Genomic DNA, 23,883 nt, shown 5'->3' on the forward strand with positions numbered 1-23,883 from the left:
CCAAGAAGACTTTCCACATCAAGCAGATGTTCACCTGCACATCTGCTGATGTGGTATACTGCATCCGCTGTGCCCGTTGTGGCCTCCGCTACATCGGGGAAACCAAGCGGAGGCTTGGGGACCGCTTTGCAGAACACCTATGCTCGGTTCGCAATAAACAACTGCACCTCCCAGTCGCGAACTATTTCAACTCCCCCTCCCATTCCTCAGACGACATGTCCATCCTGGGCCTCCTGCAGGGCCACAACAATGCCACCCGAAGGTTGCAGGAACAGCAACTCATATTCCGCTTGGGAACCCAGCAGCCCAATGGTATCAATGTGGATTTCACAAGCTTCAAAATCTCCCCTCCCACTACTGCATCCCAAAACCAGCCCCACGGTCTAAGCCCAAAACGTCAGCCTTTTTGCTCCTATGATGCTGCTTGGCCCGCTGTGTTCACCCAGCTCTGCACCTTGTTGTCTCGGATTCTCCAGCATCTGCAGTTCCTACTACCTCCAGCTCGTCCCCGCCTCCCTAACCTGTTCTTCCTCCCACCTATCCCCTCCTCCCACCTCAAGCCGCACCCCCATCTCCTACCTACTAACCTCATCCCACCCCCTTGACCTGTCCGCCCTCCCTGGACTGACCCATCTCCTCCCTACCTCCCCACCTACACTCACCTTTACTGGCTCCATCCTCGCCTCTTTGACCTGTCTGTTTCCTCTCCACCTATCTTCTTCTCTATCCATCTTCTATCCACCTCCCCCTCTCTCCCTATTTATTTCAGAAACCCCTTCCCCTCCCCCATTTCTGAAGAAGGGTCTAGGCCCGAAACGTCAGCCTTCCTGCTCCTCTGATGCTGCTTGGCCTGCTGTGTTCATCCAGCTCTACACCTTGTTATCTCATATCCATCCGTCCCTGTTTGCATTTTGTTGCTTTATTTGTTCCATTTCCATTCCTTTGATCTGCACCATGAACCATTTTGTCATTTGATCTCTTCTGCCTCTGACAGACCTTCCCTTTAATTGTTCTTCATATCCTCCTCCTTTCATTTGCTTAAAACCTACTATTCCTCAAAGTTAGAAGTTAGAGACCTAAAGTATTAACTTTGAGTTTCCCTTCACATATAGTGGTCGACCCCGGTGAATTTTTGACATTTTCAGTTTTAATCTTGAAGTGATAGCTCAATAGAATCCATCATAAAAACCAACAATTTCAATGTATTTGTATACAGCAGCGTATTTACGTATCATCCCCGAACCAGTGCTTAATTCCATGTGATCGATTCAAATCAGACTAAATATCCAGTTATTTAAATAATTACTCACCATCTTTGGAGGTGATCGAACAGGTGAATGCCTTTTAAAGTATAAATCGCAACATGTTGCTTTTTCTAAGAGGATGCTTGTCTCTGCTTTCATTCAAAAGGGATTCTTTTCATAATTCTATCAAGTCAAACTTGCAAAGAGACCACAGACTGCTCCTAATTATGAGGACATGTGAAAAAAAATTGTAAAATACTTTACAGACAGCAGCTAACAAGACCTCATCCAGACTTTCTTTTCTGATTCACCACTCCTGATAATCTATTCCACATTTTTATCATTTTCACATCTTATGAAAAATTTACAAAATAAACTTACATTATTTACTTTGTTTAGATGGGGCAATAATCCGAAGAAACAAATTAAAGACACCCATAACAAAATAAAGTTATTGATGAAAATCCTCTTCACCTGGAAGATTGTTAGAAAGTAAAATTCTTAGCTGCAAATCATTTTTGAAGCAAATATTATGTATCTCATTTTGAAAGGGAATTACATAATGAATTAAAAAAAGACTACAGAGAATGAACAAGTTAAGTGCATTTTAACTTGGTGGCTCATAAGGAAGAAAACATCAGGACAGATCCGAGTTCAGTTACTTGGCCTTGTACGGTAACCGTCTATATAAGTAATTTGTAACCTTGTGACCCAGCATATCCTCGTGTTACAATCACCGTCAAGCCAGAAATCAACTCTGCTTCAATGGTGAGTTCAACACATCTTGCCCGGAGCAACAATAGTATAACTAAAAAAATGATGGCTACCTGGTGAAGCTACCACATGGAGCTCTTTGCACGCCAAACAGCGGGTGCAGTATGTGATGGACGGAGCTAAGCAATCAATGGATCAAGTTTAAACTTTTCAGTCCTGCTGCATCAGTTCGTGGTGAACAGTTAACTAGGGTAGGATGCTGCATGACATCCATCTACAATAATGTGGGATCCCAACACATTGGTGCACAAGATGAGGCTGAAGCCATATTCAGCCAGAGTGTCAAGTGAATGACCATGTCGGCCTCTTCTTGAGATCCTCAGTGTCACAGATGCAGGTCTTCAGCCAATTTGATTTATTTCATGTGATGTCGTTGAAGGCACTGGGTGCTGCAAATGTAAAGGGCCCTGACAACATTCTGGCATATGTGCCATGCTGCTAGCCAAGCTGTTCCAGTACAGCTACAGTACTGGCATCTATCTGACAAGTTGAAAATTGCATAGGTAAGTTTTGTCCAAAAAAAAGGTCAAATCCCAACAGCCTACTATCTATCATCAGCCAAGAGATGGAAGGTGTCATTGACAGTGCTATCAAGTGGAAGAAATTGCCCACTTACTGACACTGCCTTTGCGTTCAGCCAAACCCTTTTGCCCCTGAATTCATTACAACCTTAGTTGAAACAAAGATAAAAGAGCTGAGCTTAAATGGTGAGATGAGAGTGATCGGCCTTGACATCCAGACAGCTTTTAATCAAGTTTGGCATTAAGGAAGCCTCGCAAAACTGAAGTCAATGGGTAGCAGGGGACAAAATCTCTACTGACAGGAGTCATACCCAGCATGAAGGAATGTGGTCGTGATCTTTGGAAATCAATCATCTCAGTCCCAGAGTACCTCCTAGGCCCAGCAATCTTCAGCTACTTCATCAATCATCCTCCTCCTGCATAAGGCCAAAAGTGGCCATGTTTATTGATGTTTGCAAGATGTTAGTACCATTCATGACTCTCCAGATATGGAACGTAGAAAAAAAATAGAAAATAAGAGCAGGAGTAGGCCATTCAGTCATTTAAGCCTGCTTTGCCATTTAGTAAGATTGTGGCTGATCAACTCAGTATCATGTCCCTGCTTTCACCACATATCCTTTGATCCCTTTAGTCCTAAGAACTAGATTTAGCTCTTCCTTGAAAACGTTTTTTAACCTCAGTGGCTTGCTGTGGCAGAGAATTCTGCAGGCTCACCACTCATTTGATGAAGAAATTTCTTCTCTTCTCATTCCTAAATGGCTTACCTTGAATCCTTAGACTGTGACCCATGGTTCTGGACTTCTGGGACATTGGGACCATCTTTCCTGCATTTACCGGTTGAGTCCTGTTAGAATTTTATCAATTTCTTTGAAAATTCCCCTCGTTCTTCTGAACTCCAGTGAATGTAGTCCTAACCGATGTAGTCTCTGTTCATATGTTAGTCCTGCCATCTGAGGAATCAGTTTGGTAAACTATGCTGTACTCTCTTCATAGCTAGAACATTCTTCCTCACATAAGGAGACCAAAACTCCGCACAATAGTCTCACCAAGATCCTGTATGATTGCAACCAGTCATCCTTGCTGCTGTAGTAAAATCCTCTCGCTTTGAAGCTAACATACCATTTGTTGTCTTCACCACCTCCGTGCTTACGTTCATCAGCTGGTGTAGATGGACACCCAGGTTTCATTGCACCTTCCGCTTTCCTAATCTATCACCATTCAGATGACAATCTGCCTTCTTGATTTTGCTACCACAATGGATAACCCCACATTTATCCACATTGTACTTCATCTGTCATACATTTGCCCACTCAACTTGTCTAAGTCACACTTAACATCTGTACATCCTCCTCACAGTTCACCCTCTCACACAGCTTTGTGCCATATGCAAAGTTAGAGATATTACATTTAGTTCCCTCATCTAAACCATTAATATATATTAGAATAACTGGGCAACACTGATCCCTTTGGTATCTACTAGTCATTGGCTGCCACTTGGAAAATGATCCATTTATTCCTACTCTTTGTTTCCTGTCTGCCAGCCAGTTGTCTCCATGTCAGTATACTGTTCCCAATCCTATGCACTTTAGTTTTACACGTTAATCTCTTACGTAGGACCTTCTCGAAAGCCTTCAGAACGTTGTAGTTAACCGCAGCCGTATGGCTCCCCGTATCAACTCTATTAGCTACATCCTCAAAGTTCCAGTAGGTTTGTTGAGTATGATTTCCTTTTCATAAATCCACACTAGCTGTTCAATCCTGAAGCAGTACATGTTCATGTGTAGTAAAATCTAGACAGTGTTCAGATTAGGGATTATAAGTGATAGGTGACATCATGCCAAACAATTGCCAGGCAATTACCATCTCCAATATCAGAGAATCTGACCAGTCCTTGACATTAATATTCAAGAGAATTGTCATCACTGACTCCCCAACTAGCAGCATCCTGGTGGATACTATCAACCAGAAACTGAACTAGACCAGCCGTATAAATACTGCCCAGACGAGCAGGCCAGAGGCTGGGGATTTTACAGTGGGTAATTTGCATTCTAATTTCCGAGAATGCCCAAAGTCTACAAGGCACAAATCACAAGTGGGATGGCAACTGTCCACTTGTTTCAATAAGAGTGACTCCAGCAATGCTCATATTTGGCACCAAGCAGAGCAAAGTAGCTCACTCGATTTGTTACCATTCATCTACTTCAGCATTATTTCCTTCCCCCTCCAATGCACAGTGTTGGTAGCTTCTTGATGCAGAAGAGCAACTTACCAAGGCTTGTGTAATAACATTTCCCAAACCTGCAACCTCTACCACCTAGAAAGGACAAGGGAAACAGATATATGGTAACAACACTATCTTTGTGTTCCCCTCTCAGCCACATACCCTTTTGACTTGGAACTATATAGCTGATGTTCCTTCGCTATTGCTGAGTCAAATTGCGAGAACTCCATTCCCTAAAAACATCATGAGTATACCCCATGGACTGCAACAAAACACTATTCCTCACCATCTCTTTCAAGGCATCTTAGGTTGGGCAACAAATATTTGCTTTTCCAGCAATGCTCACATCTTGACATAGAGTAGTTATATAAAAAGTAAGTCAAAATAACTGTATTGCATCTTGAAGCATTACATAGGAAATATGATGTACATTTTTCTCTTTCCTTTCTACAGGAAGCTGAGGTTCCACATACTTTTAACGTTTATTTTTTAACAGTATATGTGATGCCTGAAGTTTTTTAATGGGTAAAAGCCAGTGTGGCTGTCTCATCATCGACATGTATGCATACAAGGAGAAGAGTTAACATATTAAAACTCTATTTTCTTAGAATTGTAAAGTTGGCCTTTAATGTCATTGCCAAACTTAAAAGGCAAAAGTCAGCATTTAAAATTACATATTGGCTCTTCAAATAACATTACTCTGTGGTATCGATGAAGTTTTCAAGCTGTGGTGAAAGTAAATAATAATTAAGCTACTAGATTATGATTTGAAGGAGCCATACTAGCTATTATGAATTTAGGTGCCAAACTTTAATGGTATTGCATTTGGAAAAGTAAATTATCTTTGTAATATTCACTTAAATTGGTCTGAGAGCTCCACCTCCATGAATGTTCTTGGGAAATGCATCTATATTGTCTAACATGTACCAATATAACAGTCAAAGTATTGCATTTGTGTGTTGAATCACACTTTTTTTGCTTCTGTTTTAGTCTGTGGCAAAAACTGGAAGGTTGCTGATTAGCCATGAAGCTCCAATAACAGGGGGATTTGCTGCAGAGATCAGTTCCACTGTTCAGGTGTGTGAGTAAATATCTGTGGTTGCACTATCAATGAATGAAGATGTTTAATTGCGTTGGTTTACTTTATGGAAACAAATGCATAGTTTTATTTAATGTATAAGAGTGTTGTGAAATCATACAAACATAATATGAGTAAACAGCATAGGAGCTGAAGTTTGAGCCTGTTGCAACAGTCAATAAGGTCGTGACTGATCTATTTGTGTTCCAAATTCCACACTTCCATCTACCACATTTGATCTCCTTGCCTATCAAGAATCCTTCTACCGTTGCCTTAAAAATATTCAATAACCCTGCCTCCATTGCCTTCTGAGGCAGAGTTCCAAAGTCTCTCAATACACTGAAATAAAAAAAAGTATGGTTTGGTTTATTTTTTTTTCAGAAAATTGGAAAGATGTTATTTTCCCACATTATACTTACATAAGAAATATCTGAATTGAACACTTTGAAGGGAAAGAACATGTTATCAATCTAGCAAAGTGTGGTGTATTACACATCTTGTGATTTATTTTAAAAGACAGCATCATGTTTCTGAGGAAGGGTCACCTGACCCGAAACGTTAACTCTGATTTTTTCTTCACAGATGCTGCCAGACCTGCTGAGCTTTTCCAGCAAATTCTATTTTTGATCATGTTTCCAATGTTTGGTACCGAAGTTTTCTTCTGCCCCAGACCATGCATCAACTGTAGCTAACCAATAGATGTGCAACTTCCTTCAAAGCCTCCATGACAAGACCCACAGTAGTGGATAAGACTAGAAATAAGACACCCTCTTTGATGGAAAGCCACTTGAAAGGTACACCACCCATCCATAGATGGGCATTTACTGGCAAACATAATGAAGTTTGACATGATGCCAGTTCTGAGTGCCTCAGAAAACAGCAATTTTGCGTTTAAACATTTCAACAAGTATCAATTCCACATTTCATTTTTGTAAATTTACTTCCAAATCACTATCTCTGTTATTCTTCCCTACCATCTTGTCTTGAAGGTGGTGATTCAGGCTGCTGTCACTTTCTCATACCTTGCCCAAATAACTAATTAACTTGAGAATCATCCTTGACAATGAGTTGGCAGTGTGTGATGTGAACATGGGGAAGTTTAGAACTGGACCAGATCCCCTCTAAGACATCCATATGATTGCATTTCTGCTTAGGATGGGGCCACTGTTTTGAGCAAAAATTGCATGTGGGTATCTTTGACAGTTTTCTATACGGTCAGGCTATAAAAGCCAGTGGTTATGTTCTGTCTGAAATCTTCAAACTTGCATTGACCAGAGATCAAAACTGGAAATTTCCTACTGTTAAGACACAAAAATTGACATTTAGCATTAAGTAATTTAAGCCTAAACTGTCAGATGAGAAATGGATGTATGCTATCATGTCTTACCACCTCATCCAGTTTTGCTCTTCATAAAACAGGCATCTATCCAGACCATTTTTTGGATTAGGATATACTTGGCCCTTTCATCACAGAACTGTGGGCTTGACTGTTCACTGTTGCCATACTTTCCTTTGTGAACTTCAATTAGAGTGTGCAAAAAAAAAAAATCGTCAGGAACAACCTGTGTTAAAGCAGTAATATGCATGAAAGTCCTGCATAGGAGCTTATAGCCAAACGTGAGCCAAAATGATCAAATTCTTCTGGTGTGCTTTGCCAACATAACTCGTATTATAAAAGTCTGTGAATATGGTTCATATCTAACCTATACTTTCAGTGGTCATACAAATTTCAGTATATATTCTTGCTTTTAGAATTGACTGCTCTTCGAGCAACAATTTATGATTCTACATAATGTTGTTTAACTATAAACCATTTGGATATTTATTGGGGATTTCAACATCAGAAAACGCTTGCAGCAAATTGTTTAGTTAACTTCCAAACTCATGAATTAATTTGTGGCTTTTGATTCTGTATTCCTGTAATTTAGAATGTTAGAATTTTCAGTGAATTTGGCAGAGATGTAATTGGAAAGCATTACGTAGCAGTGTCTGATATTTTAATGTTTTTATGTAGTCCACAGATATAGTTATACACATACAGACACATGCAAATGCACGGGCGCACACACACCCCAACTAAAGTATGAATAAATTTGGCAGCATCTGTGGAATGAGAAACAGAGTTAACCCAGACTCACCTTTACTGGCTCCATCCCCACCTCTTTGACTGGTCTCTCTCCTCTCCACCTATCTTCTCCTCTATCCATCTTCTATCCGCGTCCCCCTCTCTCCCTATTTATTTCAGAACCCCCTTCCCCTCCCCCATTTCTGAAGAAGGGTCTAGGCCCGAAACGTCAGCCTTCCTGCTCCTCTGATGCTGCTTGGCCTGCTGTGTTCATCCAGCTCTACACCTTGTTATCTCAAATTCTCCAGCATCTGCAGTTCCTACTATCTCTTTCAACTTTAATATGACTTTTCGGGCATTCTGAAGAAGAAAGATAGTCGGCTTGAAACATTAACTCTGTACCTCTGCTGCCAGATCTGCTGAATTTTCCAGCACTTTGTATTTTTATTTCAGATTTCCAGAGTATGCAGCATTTTGCTTTTATATGATTGAATATTCTGTTTCTCTATTATTTAAAAGTTTTGCAAATTGCTTGCACTCTTGTTCAAATTGTTATAACTGGTAACTATTGTTGATTGCATGTTGACCAATGGATCAAATAATTCCTTTCTTTTAACAGTTGTGGAACACTGGAATTATGGAAACATTTTTCACAACCTGACATTCATGCTCATATTTCTCACAGAAGTTCAGTTTACCAGTCTCACTGGGTGAAGTAAAGTAATAAGCAGTTTAGGGAAGATCACTTTCTATTGCCACTTAAGTATTTTTTAATGAATGATGATGTTTCCATCATTGATGAGTATTAACTGCATCTGTGAATATGACCTTGTGCTGAATTGTATCATCCGTCTGTTGAAGACAATAGTATCCACCAGTCTTTCTGGATCAAATCTTTTACATGGATTTTAACTGAACCTCCTGTTGTTTACAAATTTAATTTTATATTCAGTTCTCAAAATTATTTTAAAAATTCTTTTGTTTCTAAAAATTCAGAAGTGTGTTGGTATTTAGTAAATCCAAAATTGACTTAAGTGAAAGAGTAACTTTCAGGAATACCCAATGTGGTTTGTCACACTTGATATATTGTATCTAAACCAGGTCATTTACCTTCTGATGTCTTATTAAAGATTTGTTCTGCATAATTAAAGTGTGTCAATGACAAGTCCTAAAAAAAGTATTATTATCAACCTGTTCAGAGTTCAGTTTCACATCTCTGGAGCAAGTGGGACTCGAAGCCAGGCCTCTGAGACCATGGGTAGGGATACTACACTGTGTCACAAGAGGGCCCTCAAAATGACAAATTCTAATGGAAACATTCCAAAAGGGCATCACTTTAATTGGTTATATGACAAGATGGAGGGTATCCTTAATATGAAGGCGGGCCTTTGACTGTATGGTAGTTAATCCAACCTATACTGCCATAGATGAACGCTTCTGTGATGGGTAGATTGGTGAAGATGAAGTCAAGTAGATTATTCCTCATTTTTGTTCCCTCATCATTTGCCATTGACTCAGTCTGGCAGCAGTGTCCTTTAAGAGTTGGCCAGCACTATTAGTAGTGGTGTTGCTGAACCAATCTTGGTGATGGGCATTGGAATTCCTCACCCAGAGTGTCCTTGTCGCTGTCACTGTCAGTGCTTCTTCCAAATGTTGCTTAATGTAGAGTAGCACAGCTTCATCAGCTGAGGGGTTTAAGGGATGGGAAAACTGGTGGTGATAATCAGGAAATTCCTTGCCTATGTTTGAGTTGATGCCATGAAATTTCATGAAGTGTGCAGTCATTGGTGAGGGCTCCATGTACAATTCCTTTCCAACTGTGTATCACTGCAGGTGGAGTAGGACTCAGACACATGATAATTATGGTGTCTAAGATATTGTCTGTATGGTAAGATTTTATGAGTATTACTTTGTCAGGGTGGTGCTTGACTAATCTGTGGGACAGCTTTCTCAATTGTAGCACTAACTAAGAAGAACTCTACAGGGTTGACAGGGCTGCGTTGCTGTTGTTATTTCCAGTGTCTGGGTCAATGCCTATTTGATGGCAGTACAACTGTCCCACTTAAGGTAGAAAATGTTGCATCTAGAGTTTATATTTCATGTATTTGTGTTCATTTCTATTCCATCAAGTTGTTTTTCTCTATGGTGACTCTTCTAAGTTTGGAAAATTTTCCTCAAATTGATTACCTGTCAGAGCAATTTTATTGTTTCCATATGTATTGCAATTAAATTTAAAGGTCTCATTGGACTATATCCCTATTTATCCTCCTGCTGCTTACCACACATTGGTGAAAACATGCAAAAAATATGCCAGTCTTTTGAGTAAAACAAGTAAAATTAAAGTGTATTAAATTTTACACATCCTGGTTAATTGCATAATTTCTAACAAACAAGGATTTGTTCTGTATCTCATTTGAAATCTAGTTATTCCATCCCAATATGTAGGTTTTGCTATGTTCTTAGACATGAAATAAGTTTCATCCCAAGAATGTGGTTATTTTTAATTCTCAACTGTACAAACTAATATTTTGAATGAGATTTTGCTTCTCGGCACTCATTTTCATTTTAGAAAACATGAAAAATGCTTTTCGAATCCTAAAGGCATGTTAGATTCCAAAGCTATCACATCTTTTTTGTCTGACAAAGATGTAGATATAAGTTCTGAAGCTTTTGCAGTTTATTCTGGATTCTGAATGTTGAAGCTTGGAGCTATAAAGTTATCTGTGAGTGGAAGTATTGAATCTGATGCTTATTTTAGGAGTGTGCTTGGCTTGCCACCTGTTTGCTAGTTTCAAAACCAGACAGAGGAACATTGAAGCTGTGTAGTAGGTGGAATCATGGCCTTTTTTTTGTTTGCTTTGGAAGGGATTAAAATTTATTCATGTGATTAATATTTTAATGTTTCCGTTCTGTAAAGCACAGAAATAAGAGGAAGAAATTGTCTTTAGAAATTTACTTTCTCAATGTCTTTTACCTTTTGATTGATGTGCCCCAAGGAAGTGAGAGATCTGCTAGGGAACTATATAAATATTTGGCCTTTTTTAAAACTTGGCCTTTTCTGCCACCCCTTCCCTCCAAATTCAAATTCACCTCAAGCTGATGGGATATAGATATTACTTTGTCGATTGTAATGGCTTTATGTTAAATGAAATTTTGTGCTGTAAATGCAGTTGCTGATTGTTTCCAAGTGATAATTGTTGCTGCTGATCCTTTGTTGAGGAAGAGTTGACCCCTGGTGCTGATGGTTGTTCAGTTCCTTGTGCATTTGGTGAAACTGCTTCTTCCTTATCAGTTGTCTGTTGTGAAGAAGTGATTTCTGCAGTTGCATGTGCATGCCTACAGTTATGAAAGTCTCCCTGGGAGTTCACTTTCAGTGTGTACGATTCAGGTGGTAGCTTCTTTGCACAAGTCCCACATCGCTAAGAGGGCTGACTTCTGTTGAAAGCATTCAATGTTTATGCTAAAGCCAGCACTCCAGCTCTCAGCTCTGGCAATCATTTGGTAGCTTTACGAAACTGAAATTTGGCTTTTTGTCTTTTCATTTTTGTTCCTGTTACTACTTCTAGCTTCAATAGTTTTTTTTTAGCTGTAGGAAGAGTAATTAGGGTACAGTGTGATATTAGTTGCCAGACTATCCTATTTTCGATCCCTTTGGTGTGTTCCTCCACTGTAGGGAAGCTCTTCCAAAGTCCTGGCCAACATTTATACCTCAAATAACGTCACTAATGAATTAATGATATGGCCGTTCACCTGAGTGTTTTTTGTGAGATTTCTCTGTGTGAAATTTCACAGCTGCATCTTCCCACATTTTAAATGTACGTGTTGAATGTGAAGTGCTTTAAGATCCTGAGGAGTTCTATAAGCAAGTTTTCTTTTTCTGATCGTTAGGTAGTCAAATATTTTCCTCACTGACTGTAGCTAAATTGGAGTTTAGAAGAATTAAAATATAAGATTCTAACAGGGCTTGGTAGAGTAGTTGTGAAGATGTTATTTCCATTGGCGAGTGCATCGAGAACTGATGGAACATAACTTAGGGAAAAGGGAATGGTCATTTAGGTCTGAGATAAGAATAAATTGCTTTTCCCAGAGGGTTGTGAATCTGGGGTATTTATATACCAGAGAACTGTAAATGCATTGGCATTATCATGGAATATAGGGCTTGGCTGGAAAAGTGGAATTGTCGAGGATCAATCCTGTTCATATCAAATGACAGAGCAAGCTCAAAGGGGTGCATGGTCCAGTCCCTCATTTCCATACATTTATATATACCACCCCTGTTTATCAGCTAATGTGGTATCTAGTGAATCTGAAATGCTCCCAGTGCTGAATTGCTTGCCCTGGTGGGGCCAGGATCAATCGCATCCTGGTGTGCTGATTCCCTTGCTTCCTCTTGTCACTCAGCCATTTTTGCAGAGGCAGTTTGGGGCTTAGCAGCGTAGTTACAAAGAACAAAGAAAATTACAGCACAGGAACAGGCCCTTCTGCCCTCCAATTCTGCACCGACCTGCTGCCCATCACACTAAAAGCCCCTACCCTTCCGGGGACCGTAGCCCTCTATTCCCACCCTATTCACGTATTTGTCAAGACACCCTTTAAATGTAACAATGGTATCTGCTTCCACTACCTCCCCCAGCAGTGAGTTCCAGGCACCCACCACCCTCTCTGTCCACTCTGTCTATGCCCTTCATAAACTTGTAGACCTCTGTCAGGTCGCCTCTCAACTTCCATCATTCCAGTGAGAACAACCCAAATTTTTCCAACCTCTCCTCATAGCTAATGCCCAGGCAACATCCTGGTAAATATTTTCTGTAACCTCTCCAAAGCCACCACATCCTTCTGGTAGTGTGACCACCAGAATTGAACAGAATATTCCAAATGCGGCCTAACTAAGGTTCTATAAAGCTGTAACATTACCTGCCAATTTTTAAACTCATTGCCTCGGCCGATGAAGGCAAGCATGCTGCATGCCTTGTTGACCACTTTTTCCACCTGCATTGCCATTTTCAGTTTCCTGTGTACCTGTACACCCAGATCCCTCTGCCTATCAGTACTCTTAAGGGTTCTGCCATTTATGGTATATTTTCCATCTGGATAAGACCTTCCGAAATGTATTACCTCACATTTTTCCAGATTAAACTCCTTCTGCCATCTCACTGCCCAAGTCACCAACCCATCTATATCCAGCTGTATCCTTTGACGGTCCTTATCGCTATCCGCAATTCCACCAACCTTTGTGTCATCGGCAAACTTACTAATCAGACCAGTTACGTTTTCCTCCACATTATTTGTATATATTACAAACAGCAAAAGTCCCAACACTGATCCTTGAGGAATGCCACTAATCACAGCCCTCCATTCAGATCCTTCCACTGCTACCCTCTGTCTTCTATGACCAATCGAGTTTTTCTAATCCATCTTGCAAGCTCACCTCTGACCCCGTGCGACTTTACCTTCTGATCAGCCTGCCATGAGGAACCTTGTCAAAGGCCTTACTGAAGATCATGTAGAATCATTCACTGCCCTACCCTCATCGACCATCTTCATCACTTCCTCAAAAAACTTAACCAAGTTAGTGAGACACGACCTCCCCTTCACAAAGCCATGTTGCCTCTCGCGAAACGCCCATTTCCAAGTGGGAGTAAATCCTGTCCCAAAGAATCCTCTCCAATAATGTCCCTACCATTGATGTAAGGCTCACTAGCCTATAATTAGCTGGATTATCCTTACCACCCTTCTTGAACAAAGGAACAACATTGGTTATTCTCCAATCCTCTGGGATCTCCCCTGTAGCCAGTGAAGATACAAAGATTTCCCCAGCAATTCCCTCCCTTGCCTCTCTCTGTATCCTGGGGTATATCCCATCAGGCCCTGGGGACTTGTCTACCTTAATGTTTTTCAAGACACCCAATACCTCCTCTCTTTTGATCTCAACATGACCCAAACTATGCACACACCCTTCCCCTGTCTCATCATCCACCAAGTCCTTCTCTATGGTGAATACTGACATAAAGTACTCATTTAATACCTCACCCATTTCCTCTGGCTCCACACATAAATTCCCCTCCCTGTCCTTGAGTGGGCCAACCCTCTGCCTGACTCTCCTCTTGCTGTTTATATATGTATAAAATTATTAGGGCCTAATTAAGCCTAATATGTCCAGCATGTCCAACCTGCTCCAGAGAACTCTTTCTTGGGGTGAACTCTCATGGTGGACAAAGAAAGTGCTACAAAGAAACTTTGACAGCTTTTCTTAAGAGTTTCAAGATCAACTTTGAGTCATAAGGGAAGTGTGCTCAGGGTCACTGCACCTCGCACAATCAATTAAAAAAATGTTAGAGCCTCCTTTTGAAAGCAGGACATGTCAAAGGCAGAGACAATACACAGGGAAAGGAAATCATGGGCCAGCAATTTGTCCAAAACCAATCATCTGCAACCCAAGGCATTCCAGAACGTAGAAACTGCCCCAAAATCTGTTTCCTACCCTCATAAAGGAAAATCTAGCCTATGGTCTCTCTAATTCATTGTGAAAGCAGATAAAAACTATGCCAGAAATAGTAAGAACTGCTGATGCTGGAGTCAGAGATAACACAGTGTGGAGCTGGAGGAGCATGGCAGGCCAGGCAGCATCAGAGGAGCAGGAAAGCTGACGTTTGGTGTTGGGACCCTTCTTGAGAAAATATGCCAGCTTTTCAAATGTGATTTTTTTTGTCAGACTTGAGAGTACTTGTCAGGCAGAAATTTAAATTCTTGTCCGTCTGTTAATATGCTGACCAGTGAAGGAAACTTTCTCAAGAATCGGTCGTAAGTTAACTGTTTCTATTTAGGGCTGTCGGGAATAGCTCCTTAGATATTATTTCCTAGTAAAATGTGTGTATATGCAAAACAGATGGAACATCAACATAAGTCTAAATATTTTGTGTTTCTGTTCCTTTAGTGTGATTGACTTTGCAACTCCAGTAGGATTCTAGGAAGGCAGTTGTTTAAATAATGTTAGGTTTTCTTAGAGAGGTGCAGTAATTTCAAAATATTGTGGTTTTTTGGTTTGGATAGTAGAAGCATGGGGGATGTAGTGGTTGAGGAAGTCCTTTGCCTTGTGAAACGGATGGATTCCTTCACATTTCTCTTCAAGTTTGTCTAAAGATTGAAACCGTTTTCATGCAAAAATTTCAAAACAAAATTGCAATGGAAGTGTATGGCAGGATATGCTGGAGCTCTAGCTTGCTACACTATAGAACAAAGCCCATAGTTAGAACCATAGAATAGTTACAGCACACCAGGAGGCCATTCAGCCTGTCTTGTCGAAGCTGACTCTCTATATGAGCAAATCCTCTAGGCACACTCCCTTGCCTTTTCGCTGTAACCCTGCACACTGGTTCTTAAATAATTATAGTTTTGATTGAACCTGTCCCCCTCAGGCTCTAAGGCAGAGATTTTAGATCCTATCCACTTGTTGCATAATAAAATGTTTTTTGTTGCATTGTTGTTCCTTCTTTCATCTCATCTTAGATTGGTGTCTCCTGTTTTTGGATCCTTTTGCCAAAGGGAATAGTTTATCTCTATCTCCTTTATCCAGATTGCCGTGATTTTGAACACTTCTCCTTTTAATCTCCTCCAAGGAAAAAAACTTCTGCTGCTTCAACCTATCCATGTAACTGAAGTTGCTCATCACTGGAACCAGTTACATGATTCTTTTCTACACCATCTCTTAGGCCTTTACAACTTTTCTAAAGTGTCGTGCCCAGAACCTGACAGAATAATCTGACGCTGAATCAGTGTTATACAATTTCACCATCTCTGCCCTTCACTATGCTACTGAGTGATGCAAGGTATTTACATATTGCCTGGACTGCACCAAGATGGTGAAAGTAATGTGTCAGTAAGCCAGCTAGAAACGTTAAAAAAGATAGTAAGAGTGCATAAGTTATTTCAAAAGGTAATGAGTTGATGTGAATGTTGGACCTGTATCAGTAACAGAGAGGATTAATGGGAACGGCTGCTCATGTGATGAACATGCAATTCAACAAGCCGTTTGGTATACTGCCACACACATCAGACCTGTGAAGTAAGTTATAGAAATACAAGGGACAGCTGCAACATGGATACAAAATTGACTGAGGGATGGGAAGAAGAGAGCAATGTTTAATGCCTATTTCTTGGGACTCGTAGAAGATTTGTAGTTGAGATTTTGGGAATTGGTTTTCTCCTGTTTTTCCTGATATATATAAATGATCTAGATCTTGGTGTGCAGGGTCAACTTAGAGTTTGCAGATAACACCAAACTTGGGAGAATTGGAAACTGAAGTGGAAAGTGTAAAAATTTCAAAGGAACATTGATACAGTAGTGGGGTGGGCAGATAGGTGGCAAATGAAGTACAATGCAGAGAAATGTGAGGTGATGCACTTTGGTACAAAGAAGCTGGAAGGACATTGTAAAATGAAGGGTACAATTTAAAGGATGTGCAGTAGCAGATAGACCTTGATATATATGCACATAAGTCATCAAAGAACACGGCAGAACAGGTGGAGAAGCTGTTAAAGAGGCATACAGTATTGTAGGCTTCATAACTAAGAGCATAGAGTACAAGAGCAGGGAGGTTTTGATGAACTTGTGTGAGACACTACTAGGAAGTCAGCTGGATTTTTGTAGATAGTTCTGGATGCCACACTATAGGAAGGATGTGAATACATTGTGAAGGGTGCAGAAGCTATTTACAACAATACTTTCAGGGATGTGACATTTTGGTTTTGAGGAAAGATGTGCTTAATTATGGGGAAAAGGCAGGAGATTAGCATTAATTTAATATACTCAGTCGGTGCAGATGCAACGGGACAAGAGGCCGCCTCCTGCACTGTAACAATTCTGCTATTCTGTGAACATACATTACTTCTAGCAAGTGTAAATGATTCATATTACAAGCCCGACAAGGCGTCTTAAGTTGATTGTTAGTGGAGCTATTAATGAACTCAAGATTAGTCAGTACATTATGCTAAATCACACAATTGCATATTTTAAATTCTTTCGTGGGATGGGTGCATTGCTGGCTAACCAGCATTTATTGTCTGTCCCTAGCTGCCCTTGAGAAGGTAGTGGTGAGCTGCCTTCTTGAATCGCTGCAGTCCACGTGCTTTAGGTTGACCCACAATGTCATCAGGGAGGGATTTCCAATATTTTAACCTCATGACATTGAAGGAATGATAGTACATTTCCAACTCAGGGTGGCAAGTGGCTTGGAGGCAACTTGCAGGTGGTGGTATTCCCATGTATCTACTGCCCAAGTCCTCACACATGGAAGTGGTCATGGGCTTGGAAGGTGCTAAGGACCTTTGGTGAATTTCTGCAGTGCATCTTGTAGATAGTGCACACTGCTGCTACTGAGCATTGGTGGGAGTGAATGCTTGTGGATGTGGTGCCAATCAAGTGAGCTGCTTTGACCTGGATCATGTCAAGCCTCTGGAGTATTGTTGGAGCTGCAGCCATCCAGGCAAGAGGAGTGTATTCTATCACACTCCTGACTTGTGCCTCATAGATGGTAGACCGGCTGTGGGGAGTTAAGAGGTGAGGTACTCGCTGCAGTGTTCTGAACAATCGATTCTTTATTTTGGATTTTTCAAGCGGTGGATGGCTGACTACAGTTTGTATAGTGCCTATTACAGACAACAGAAGGAACATGCTTTTGAATCAGAGATAGTAGGAACTGCAGATGCTGGAGAATCTGAGGTAACAAGGTGTAGAGCTGGATGAACACAGCAGGCCAAGTGCTTTTGAAGCACTTTTGAATGCTTTTGAATCAGTTGGTTATCTGTTGGGACATAAAGCTTACCTACCTGGTATTGTGCCAGTACATTAACATTTATTCTTCCAAAGTTGCTGAGCCTTCACCAGAATGGGAGCACAACAAGGATGAGTGAAGTTGAAAATTTGATGCAACCTCTGGCAAGTTTTTCTCGAGCTAGAAGTTAAATTAATGGATGAACTTAGAAGTTTTAAACAATAAGCTAGTTTAAAAGATTGTTTTAACTGAAGTTGCCCGGCAGTAGCAGTATTTGTCCAGCAATCGACAATGGTAATATAAATAGGTGTTAATTACTGTAACAAATAGTTGATTTAGCAGTTGGAACTTGGGTGTGAATAACCGGCCCTCTATAAAAGCAGACAGAATTGTAATAGGAGAAAGGTAGATATGACAAGGAATGAGTGCTAACTTGGGAATTTGAAGCAGGTAGGAATTCAGAGCAGGGGACAAGAAGGTGCTGCTTTTTCTCAGCTGCTGTAGCTGGTGAGTGTTCAAAGGCATTCGCTAGTAGATAGCTTCTTGAGCTGCAGTTTTTTAAACCGATGTTATAAAGACACACATGCTGCATTTGACATACAGTTTAACCAATTAAACTACATAGGAACGGGAGGACCTAGGAGCAGGAGTCGGCCATTTGGCCCTTCAGACCTGTTCTGTCAATAAATAAAGTCATGGCGGTTCTGATTATGGTCACAGTTCCACTTTCTGCTTAACCCCAAAGCACTTGGTTCTCTTGTTTATCAAAACTTTAATTCTGCTTTGAATAAATTTAAAGATTCAACCTTTACTACTTCTGGGGAAGAGAATTCTACATACTCTTTAAGAGAAAAAATATTCTCCTAATCTCTGTCTAAAAAGGCGGGTCTGTTATTCTTAAACATGTGTTCTTACATGTCATCTTTTTTACAAGAGGAAGTGCCCTATCAGGATCTGGTGACAGTGGAAGGATTGAGACAGGATGCAAGAACAAGGAGGCTTCGATGGAGCGTATGGAACTTTAGTGAGGCCAGAGCTGGAGTACTGTTTGTGGTTTTGGTGCCAGTCTATATGATCCATAGAGTCCACAGAATCCCTGCAGTGTGGAAACAGGCCCTTTGGCCCAACAAGTCTACAACAACCCTCAGAGCATCCCACCCAGACCCATTCCCCAAACTCACCTAACCCACCCAAGGGGGAGTCGAACCTGGGCCCCTGGCGCCGTGAGGGAGCAGTGCGAGCCACTGAGCCACCATGCCGCCCAAAGAGATTCACTAGAATATTGCCTGAGCTGGAGCAGTTCAGCTATGATGATATAAGCTGTTGTCCTTAGAACAGAGGAAGCTGAGGGGTTATGAAGGACATAAGACATGACCAATAAGGAGAAACTTTCCCTCGGTAGACAGGTTCATAACTGGGGCATCGTTTTAAGATAAGCAAAAAGACGCTTAGAAGGGATTTGAGGGACAACATTTTTACAAGTCCCAGTACTTCTACCTGGCCCTACAAATCTTCTGCCAGTCTGAAAAACAGCCATTAACCATTACTCTCATTTTCCTATCCCTCAGTCAGTTTTGTATCCATGTTGTAACTGTCTCTTGTATTCCTATAACTTTCCTCACAAATCTGTTGTGTGGTGCAGTATCGAACACCTTTTGGAAATGTAAGTACACCATGTAAACCCCTTCTATTACCTTATTAACTCTCTCTGTTAGTTCTTCAAAATGCTGCAGTAAGTTAGTTCAACATGATTTTCCTTTAACAAGTTCGTGCTGACTCTTCTGATCAGTCCACCTTTCTCCATGTGTCTATTAGTTCTATCTAGGAGAATTATTTTTGGAGGTTTCTGTACCACAAAAGCTATACTAACTGGCTTGTGATTGTTGGGCCAATCTTTAAAACCTTTTCTTGAGCAATGGCATAATGTTTGCAATTCTTCAACCATCCAAAACCAGCCTGAATCCAGGGAAAGTTGAATGATTATTGCCAGATCCTCTGCCGTTTCCTCTCTCACTTCCTTCAATTTCCTTGGATTCATCTCATCCAGCTCTGGTGCCTTATCAACTTTTAAGTCGTCCTTTTATCAACTTTATACCCTTTAAGTGGCTGAATTTCCTGTGTATTCATGTACAAAGTAAAGGACTCAGAAAGGACTCATGCTTTTAACGAATACGCATAAACCTGGGGAGCCCGTAATTCCCTGTTATTTCCTCCATAGCAATTATTTAGTCAATCAGAGTTGACTTGGAAATTCATCAGAACTTTTTCCTGCTATATTGTAAATTGTTCTGATCGTTTGAAATTTGCCACTCTTAAGGCAATAAAACACAGGAACTGAGAAAAATTATTGTAGTGAACAATATGGAAGGAAAAATTGCACTTTGAAGTGATACACCTGGAAAGAGCCACCGAGTTGCTATGGGATTGAGGATGCGGCAGCATAAATGGCCAGATTATATTTTGTCATTTTTTTGTTACTGCAACATACCTTGATAATTTTCCACATTGCCAGTTTGGTGCCAGTGTTTTAACTGTATTACAACAACTTGGCTGATGCAGTCTAATTATGGCTCAGCCATATGCTGATGACATGATCAAATGGGCTGAGGACTGGTATCAGTGATGCTGAGGGCCGCAGGAGGAGGCTGAGTTGGATCATCCCCCTGAAAATGGGCAATGCAGCTCACCTTGTACCATCCTGGTGGTTCCACAACAATGGAATTCTTGACTAATTACAGCACTTGAATGAATGACTGATTTATTGTTACGTATATTTTACAGTAAAATACAATAAAATACAGTGAAAAGCTTTCATTTGCCAACATTATCCAGCACCATATTGACAGCTTAAGAATAAGAAGAAATGAAAAGATATTGCTTAAAGAGGAATCCATCGACGTATGAGATTTAAGCCGGCTCAGAACCACCACCGCCTGGCCAGACCCAGCTGACGTCGAAGCTGCTGATCCTCAGGTGCTATCTTTCACCACTGGGCCGATTCACCTCCACTGCCTGCGACAGACCTACCAAGTCGGAGACTATCGCCATGGTCGATATTGTCATGTTGCCCTCCCACAACTACTTTGCCGCTGCTACCAGCGCCAGCACTGCACCCAGCCAACGACAAAGTCACTGATCCTCAAGCGCCATTTTTTGCCGCTGGGCCTACCTCGCTGACATCACCTCAGAGCTCACAATCTCCTCTGTGATGGTCATGGTCTCCCCTCCATGCAGGGCTCGGTCTCCCCTCTGCGCTGGGCTCAATCTCCTCCCCCATGAGTCTCACCGCCGCTGATGCCGGGAGGAGCTGACTCTGTTGCCGCTGCTGCCACACATGCTTGGGAGGCCGGGCTGCTCTTGCTCTGCCGAAGATGCTGAGAAAGGCTTTTAAAGAGAGAGAAAAGAAAAAAAGCAAAAGTTAAAAAGAAAAAGAAAACAAAGAAATCAGATGGAAATGGACAATTCTCGGACCCGGAGCTCAAACACAGCGCTGCTATTCCACTGCTACCTTGGCAGTAACTTGAATAACCTTTGCAGGTATAAGATTTAGTTAAATGGTCAAACGCAAGATTGAATATACATGTGTGTATATATAGGACACACAAGAAGACAAGCTAAATTGAATAAGTCTAAACCATCTATAGAGCCATGTTTACTCTATTAATCTTTTGCCTAAGTGGGCTTTGTTCCATAACCGTGTAGAATGTTGATATTGCATATAAAGGCGTATGCTGCATTGATCAAGTGTTACATTATGAAATTGCATGATTTTGTGGTGTGTGCGTGGAACAAGTTAAACCCAATAAAATGTGGCTTTTGTTTATCTCAAATGGTTTAAATTTAAGATGTTTCTAATCATGAACTCTCTTCCGTTTCTTTTGCCACCAAAACTCCTACTTAGGATAAAGACTGTGCTTATCTATAAATCTGTCTTTGTTTTCATTCTATTTCAGTCTTTCTTTCACACAATTTGAATTCACCAAATGTTCATAGAATTATAGATTTGTAGTCTGTTCCCTGACATACTGTGAGCTGCTCAAACAATGCTGTTTACAGTAATTTTATTTTCTTGTCTTTTTCTGTGTACTTTCAGAAACTCTTTAAGTTCTGCCTTTGTAAAACTAACAAAAGATCCAAATTACAGCACTCAATCAAAGCAGTTAATTAGCAGCAAACTGTTACCTCTGTTTACATTTGTTTAACCACTGTTTCGTTGCATCTGCAGTTAATCTTGATTCCAAATGTGATTTCTCTCCAATTTTTTGTGATCCAAATGCCTCAGTTTTTCATTCATTCAGTGGAATTGAGCATTGTTGGCTATGCATTTATTAACTATTCCAGGTTGCCCAAGAGAAGGCAGTGATGGTATGCTTTAGTGAACCATCGTACTCCATGTGGTGACGGTAGGAGCACGCTGCTGTTTAAACGCTCTAGGATTTGACTCAGCAACAATGAAAGAACAGTTAAATCGCTAACTGTGACTGGTGTGTGACTTGGAGGATACCTGTAGGTTTCAGAATTTTGGCAGGGACTCCATGTCCTCCAAGGGCTTTATTCTTTTTCGGGTTCAGCAGCAGCATCTTCACCCCAGCCAATTTTCTTAACATCGAGGCACTAATCACTAAAAACCCGCTTCACTGCATAGGACATGCTATTTGTGGGCCAGACACTGCTCTCTCAAAACAACTGCTCTACTCAGAGCTCAGGAATGTAGGAACAGAAGTAGGCCATTCAACCCATCATGTCTGCTCCATCAATCAATTAGGTGATGGCTGATCATCTACCTCAATGCCACTTTACCACACTATCACCAAATTTCTCAATGTCATTAGTATTCAGGAAGCTCTCGATTTCTGTCTTGAAGATGCTGTCTAACTGAGCATTCACATGGGTTTTGAAAACAGGGTGAAAGTATCATCTTCACCCAGAAATTGTGAAGAAAACTATACAATATAGGAGCAAAAACAGGCCATTAAACTCATCGATACTACTCTACAATTCAATGAGATTGTGGCTGAGTTGATAACCCTCACTCCAGTTTCCTCCCTTTTTACTATAACCCTTGATTCCCTTACTGGTTGTAAATCTGTCTATCTCAGCCTTTAATGACACCAAGTTGACAGCCCTCTGCAATTAAGGAACTCCCTGAGAGAAGAAATTCCATCCCATCTCTGTCACAGATGTGTGACCCCTTTCCCTGAGATTATGCCTTCTCATCCTGTACTCTCCTACAAGGGAAAAAATCTTTCTGCATTTACCCGTTCAAGTCCTCCAAGAATCTTATGTGTTCCATAATGTTGTCTCTCGTTCTTCTGTAATCCGAGTACAGGCCCAATCTATTTAATCACTTCTCATAAGACAGTCCCTCCATACCTGATATAAACCTCAAGAACCCTTTCTGGACTGCCTCCAATGCAGTCTTTCCGTAGATTAGTAGCCCAAAACTGTCCAGTGTTCCATTTGAGGTGTGACCAATACCTTGTATAGTTTTAGCAAAATCTCACTTCTTTTATACTCCATTTCCTTTGAAATAAAGGCCAAAATTAAATTTGCCTTCCTGTTACCTCTGAACTTGGATGCTAGTTTTTCGTGATCTTTCAACAAGGAATCTCAATCCCTCTGTTCTGTAGTTTTCTGCAGTTGTTCTCCAATGAAATAATATTTCTATATTCTTCCTGCCAAAGTGCATAACCCCACATTATATTCCATGTGACAAGTTTTTCCCCCACTCACCTAACTTTGCCTGTAGGGAGAGGCTGAATAGGTTGGGTTTTTTTTACCTGGAGCATCAGAGGCTGAGGGGTGACCTTATAGAAGTTTATAAAATCATGAGAGGCATGGATAGGGTGAATAGCTGAGGTCTTTTTTCCAAGGCAGAGGAGTCCAAAACTAGGGTGCATAGGTTTAAGGTGAGAGGGGAAATATTTAAAAGGAACGTGAGGGTCAACTTTTTCACTCAGAGGGTGGTGGGTGTATGAAATGAGCTGTCAGAGGAGGTGGTGGAAGCATGTACAATTGCAAACTTTAATTGGCATCTGGATGGGTACGTGAATCGGAAGGGTTTAGAGATATATCGGCCAAATTCTGCCAAATGGGACTAGGTCAGTTTAGGATATCTGGTCGGGGTGGATGAGTTGGACTGAAGCGTCAGGTTCTGTGCTGTATGATTCAATCTCGGCATCCCTCTGCAGATTCCATATGTCATTATAA

At 40.9% G+C, this 23,883-nt stretch overlaps 1 protein-coding gene across 4 annotated transcripts in view; it reads left to right on the forward strand.

Annotated features, from left to right (window-relative positions):
* bckdhb (branched chain keto acid dehydrogenase E1 subunit beta) overlaps positions 1-23,883 on the forward strand; it is a 296,601-nt gene that overhangs the window by 173,808 nt on the left and 98,910 nt on the right. For 3 of the 4 annotated variants that reach the window (XM_048596906.1, XM_048596905.1, XM_048596904.1), the window contains exon 9: positions 5,751-5,837. In XM_048596906.1, coding sequence (XP_048452863.1) covers positions 5,751-5,837 — 87 coding nt within the window. Of the gene's footprint in view, positions 1-5,750; positions 5,838-20,454; positions 20,477-23,883 lie in introns of those variants that run through there. The other variant, XM_048596907.1, reaches the window with a different exon arrangement.

Source organism: Rhincodon typus, chromosome 5, assembly GCF_021869965.1.
Source record: "Rhincodon typus isolate 14 chromosome 5, sRhiTyp1.1, whole genome shotgun sequence".
NCBI classification, from domain to species: domain Eukaryota; kingdom Metazoa; phylum Chordata; class Chondrichthyes; order Orectolobiformes; family Rhincodontidae; genus Rhincodon; species Rhincodon typus.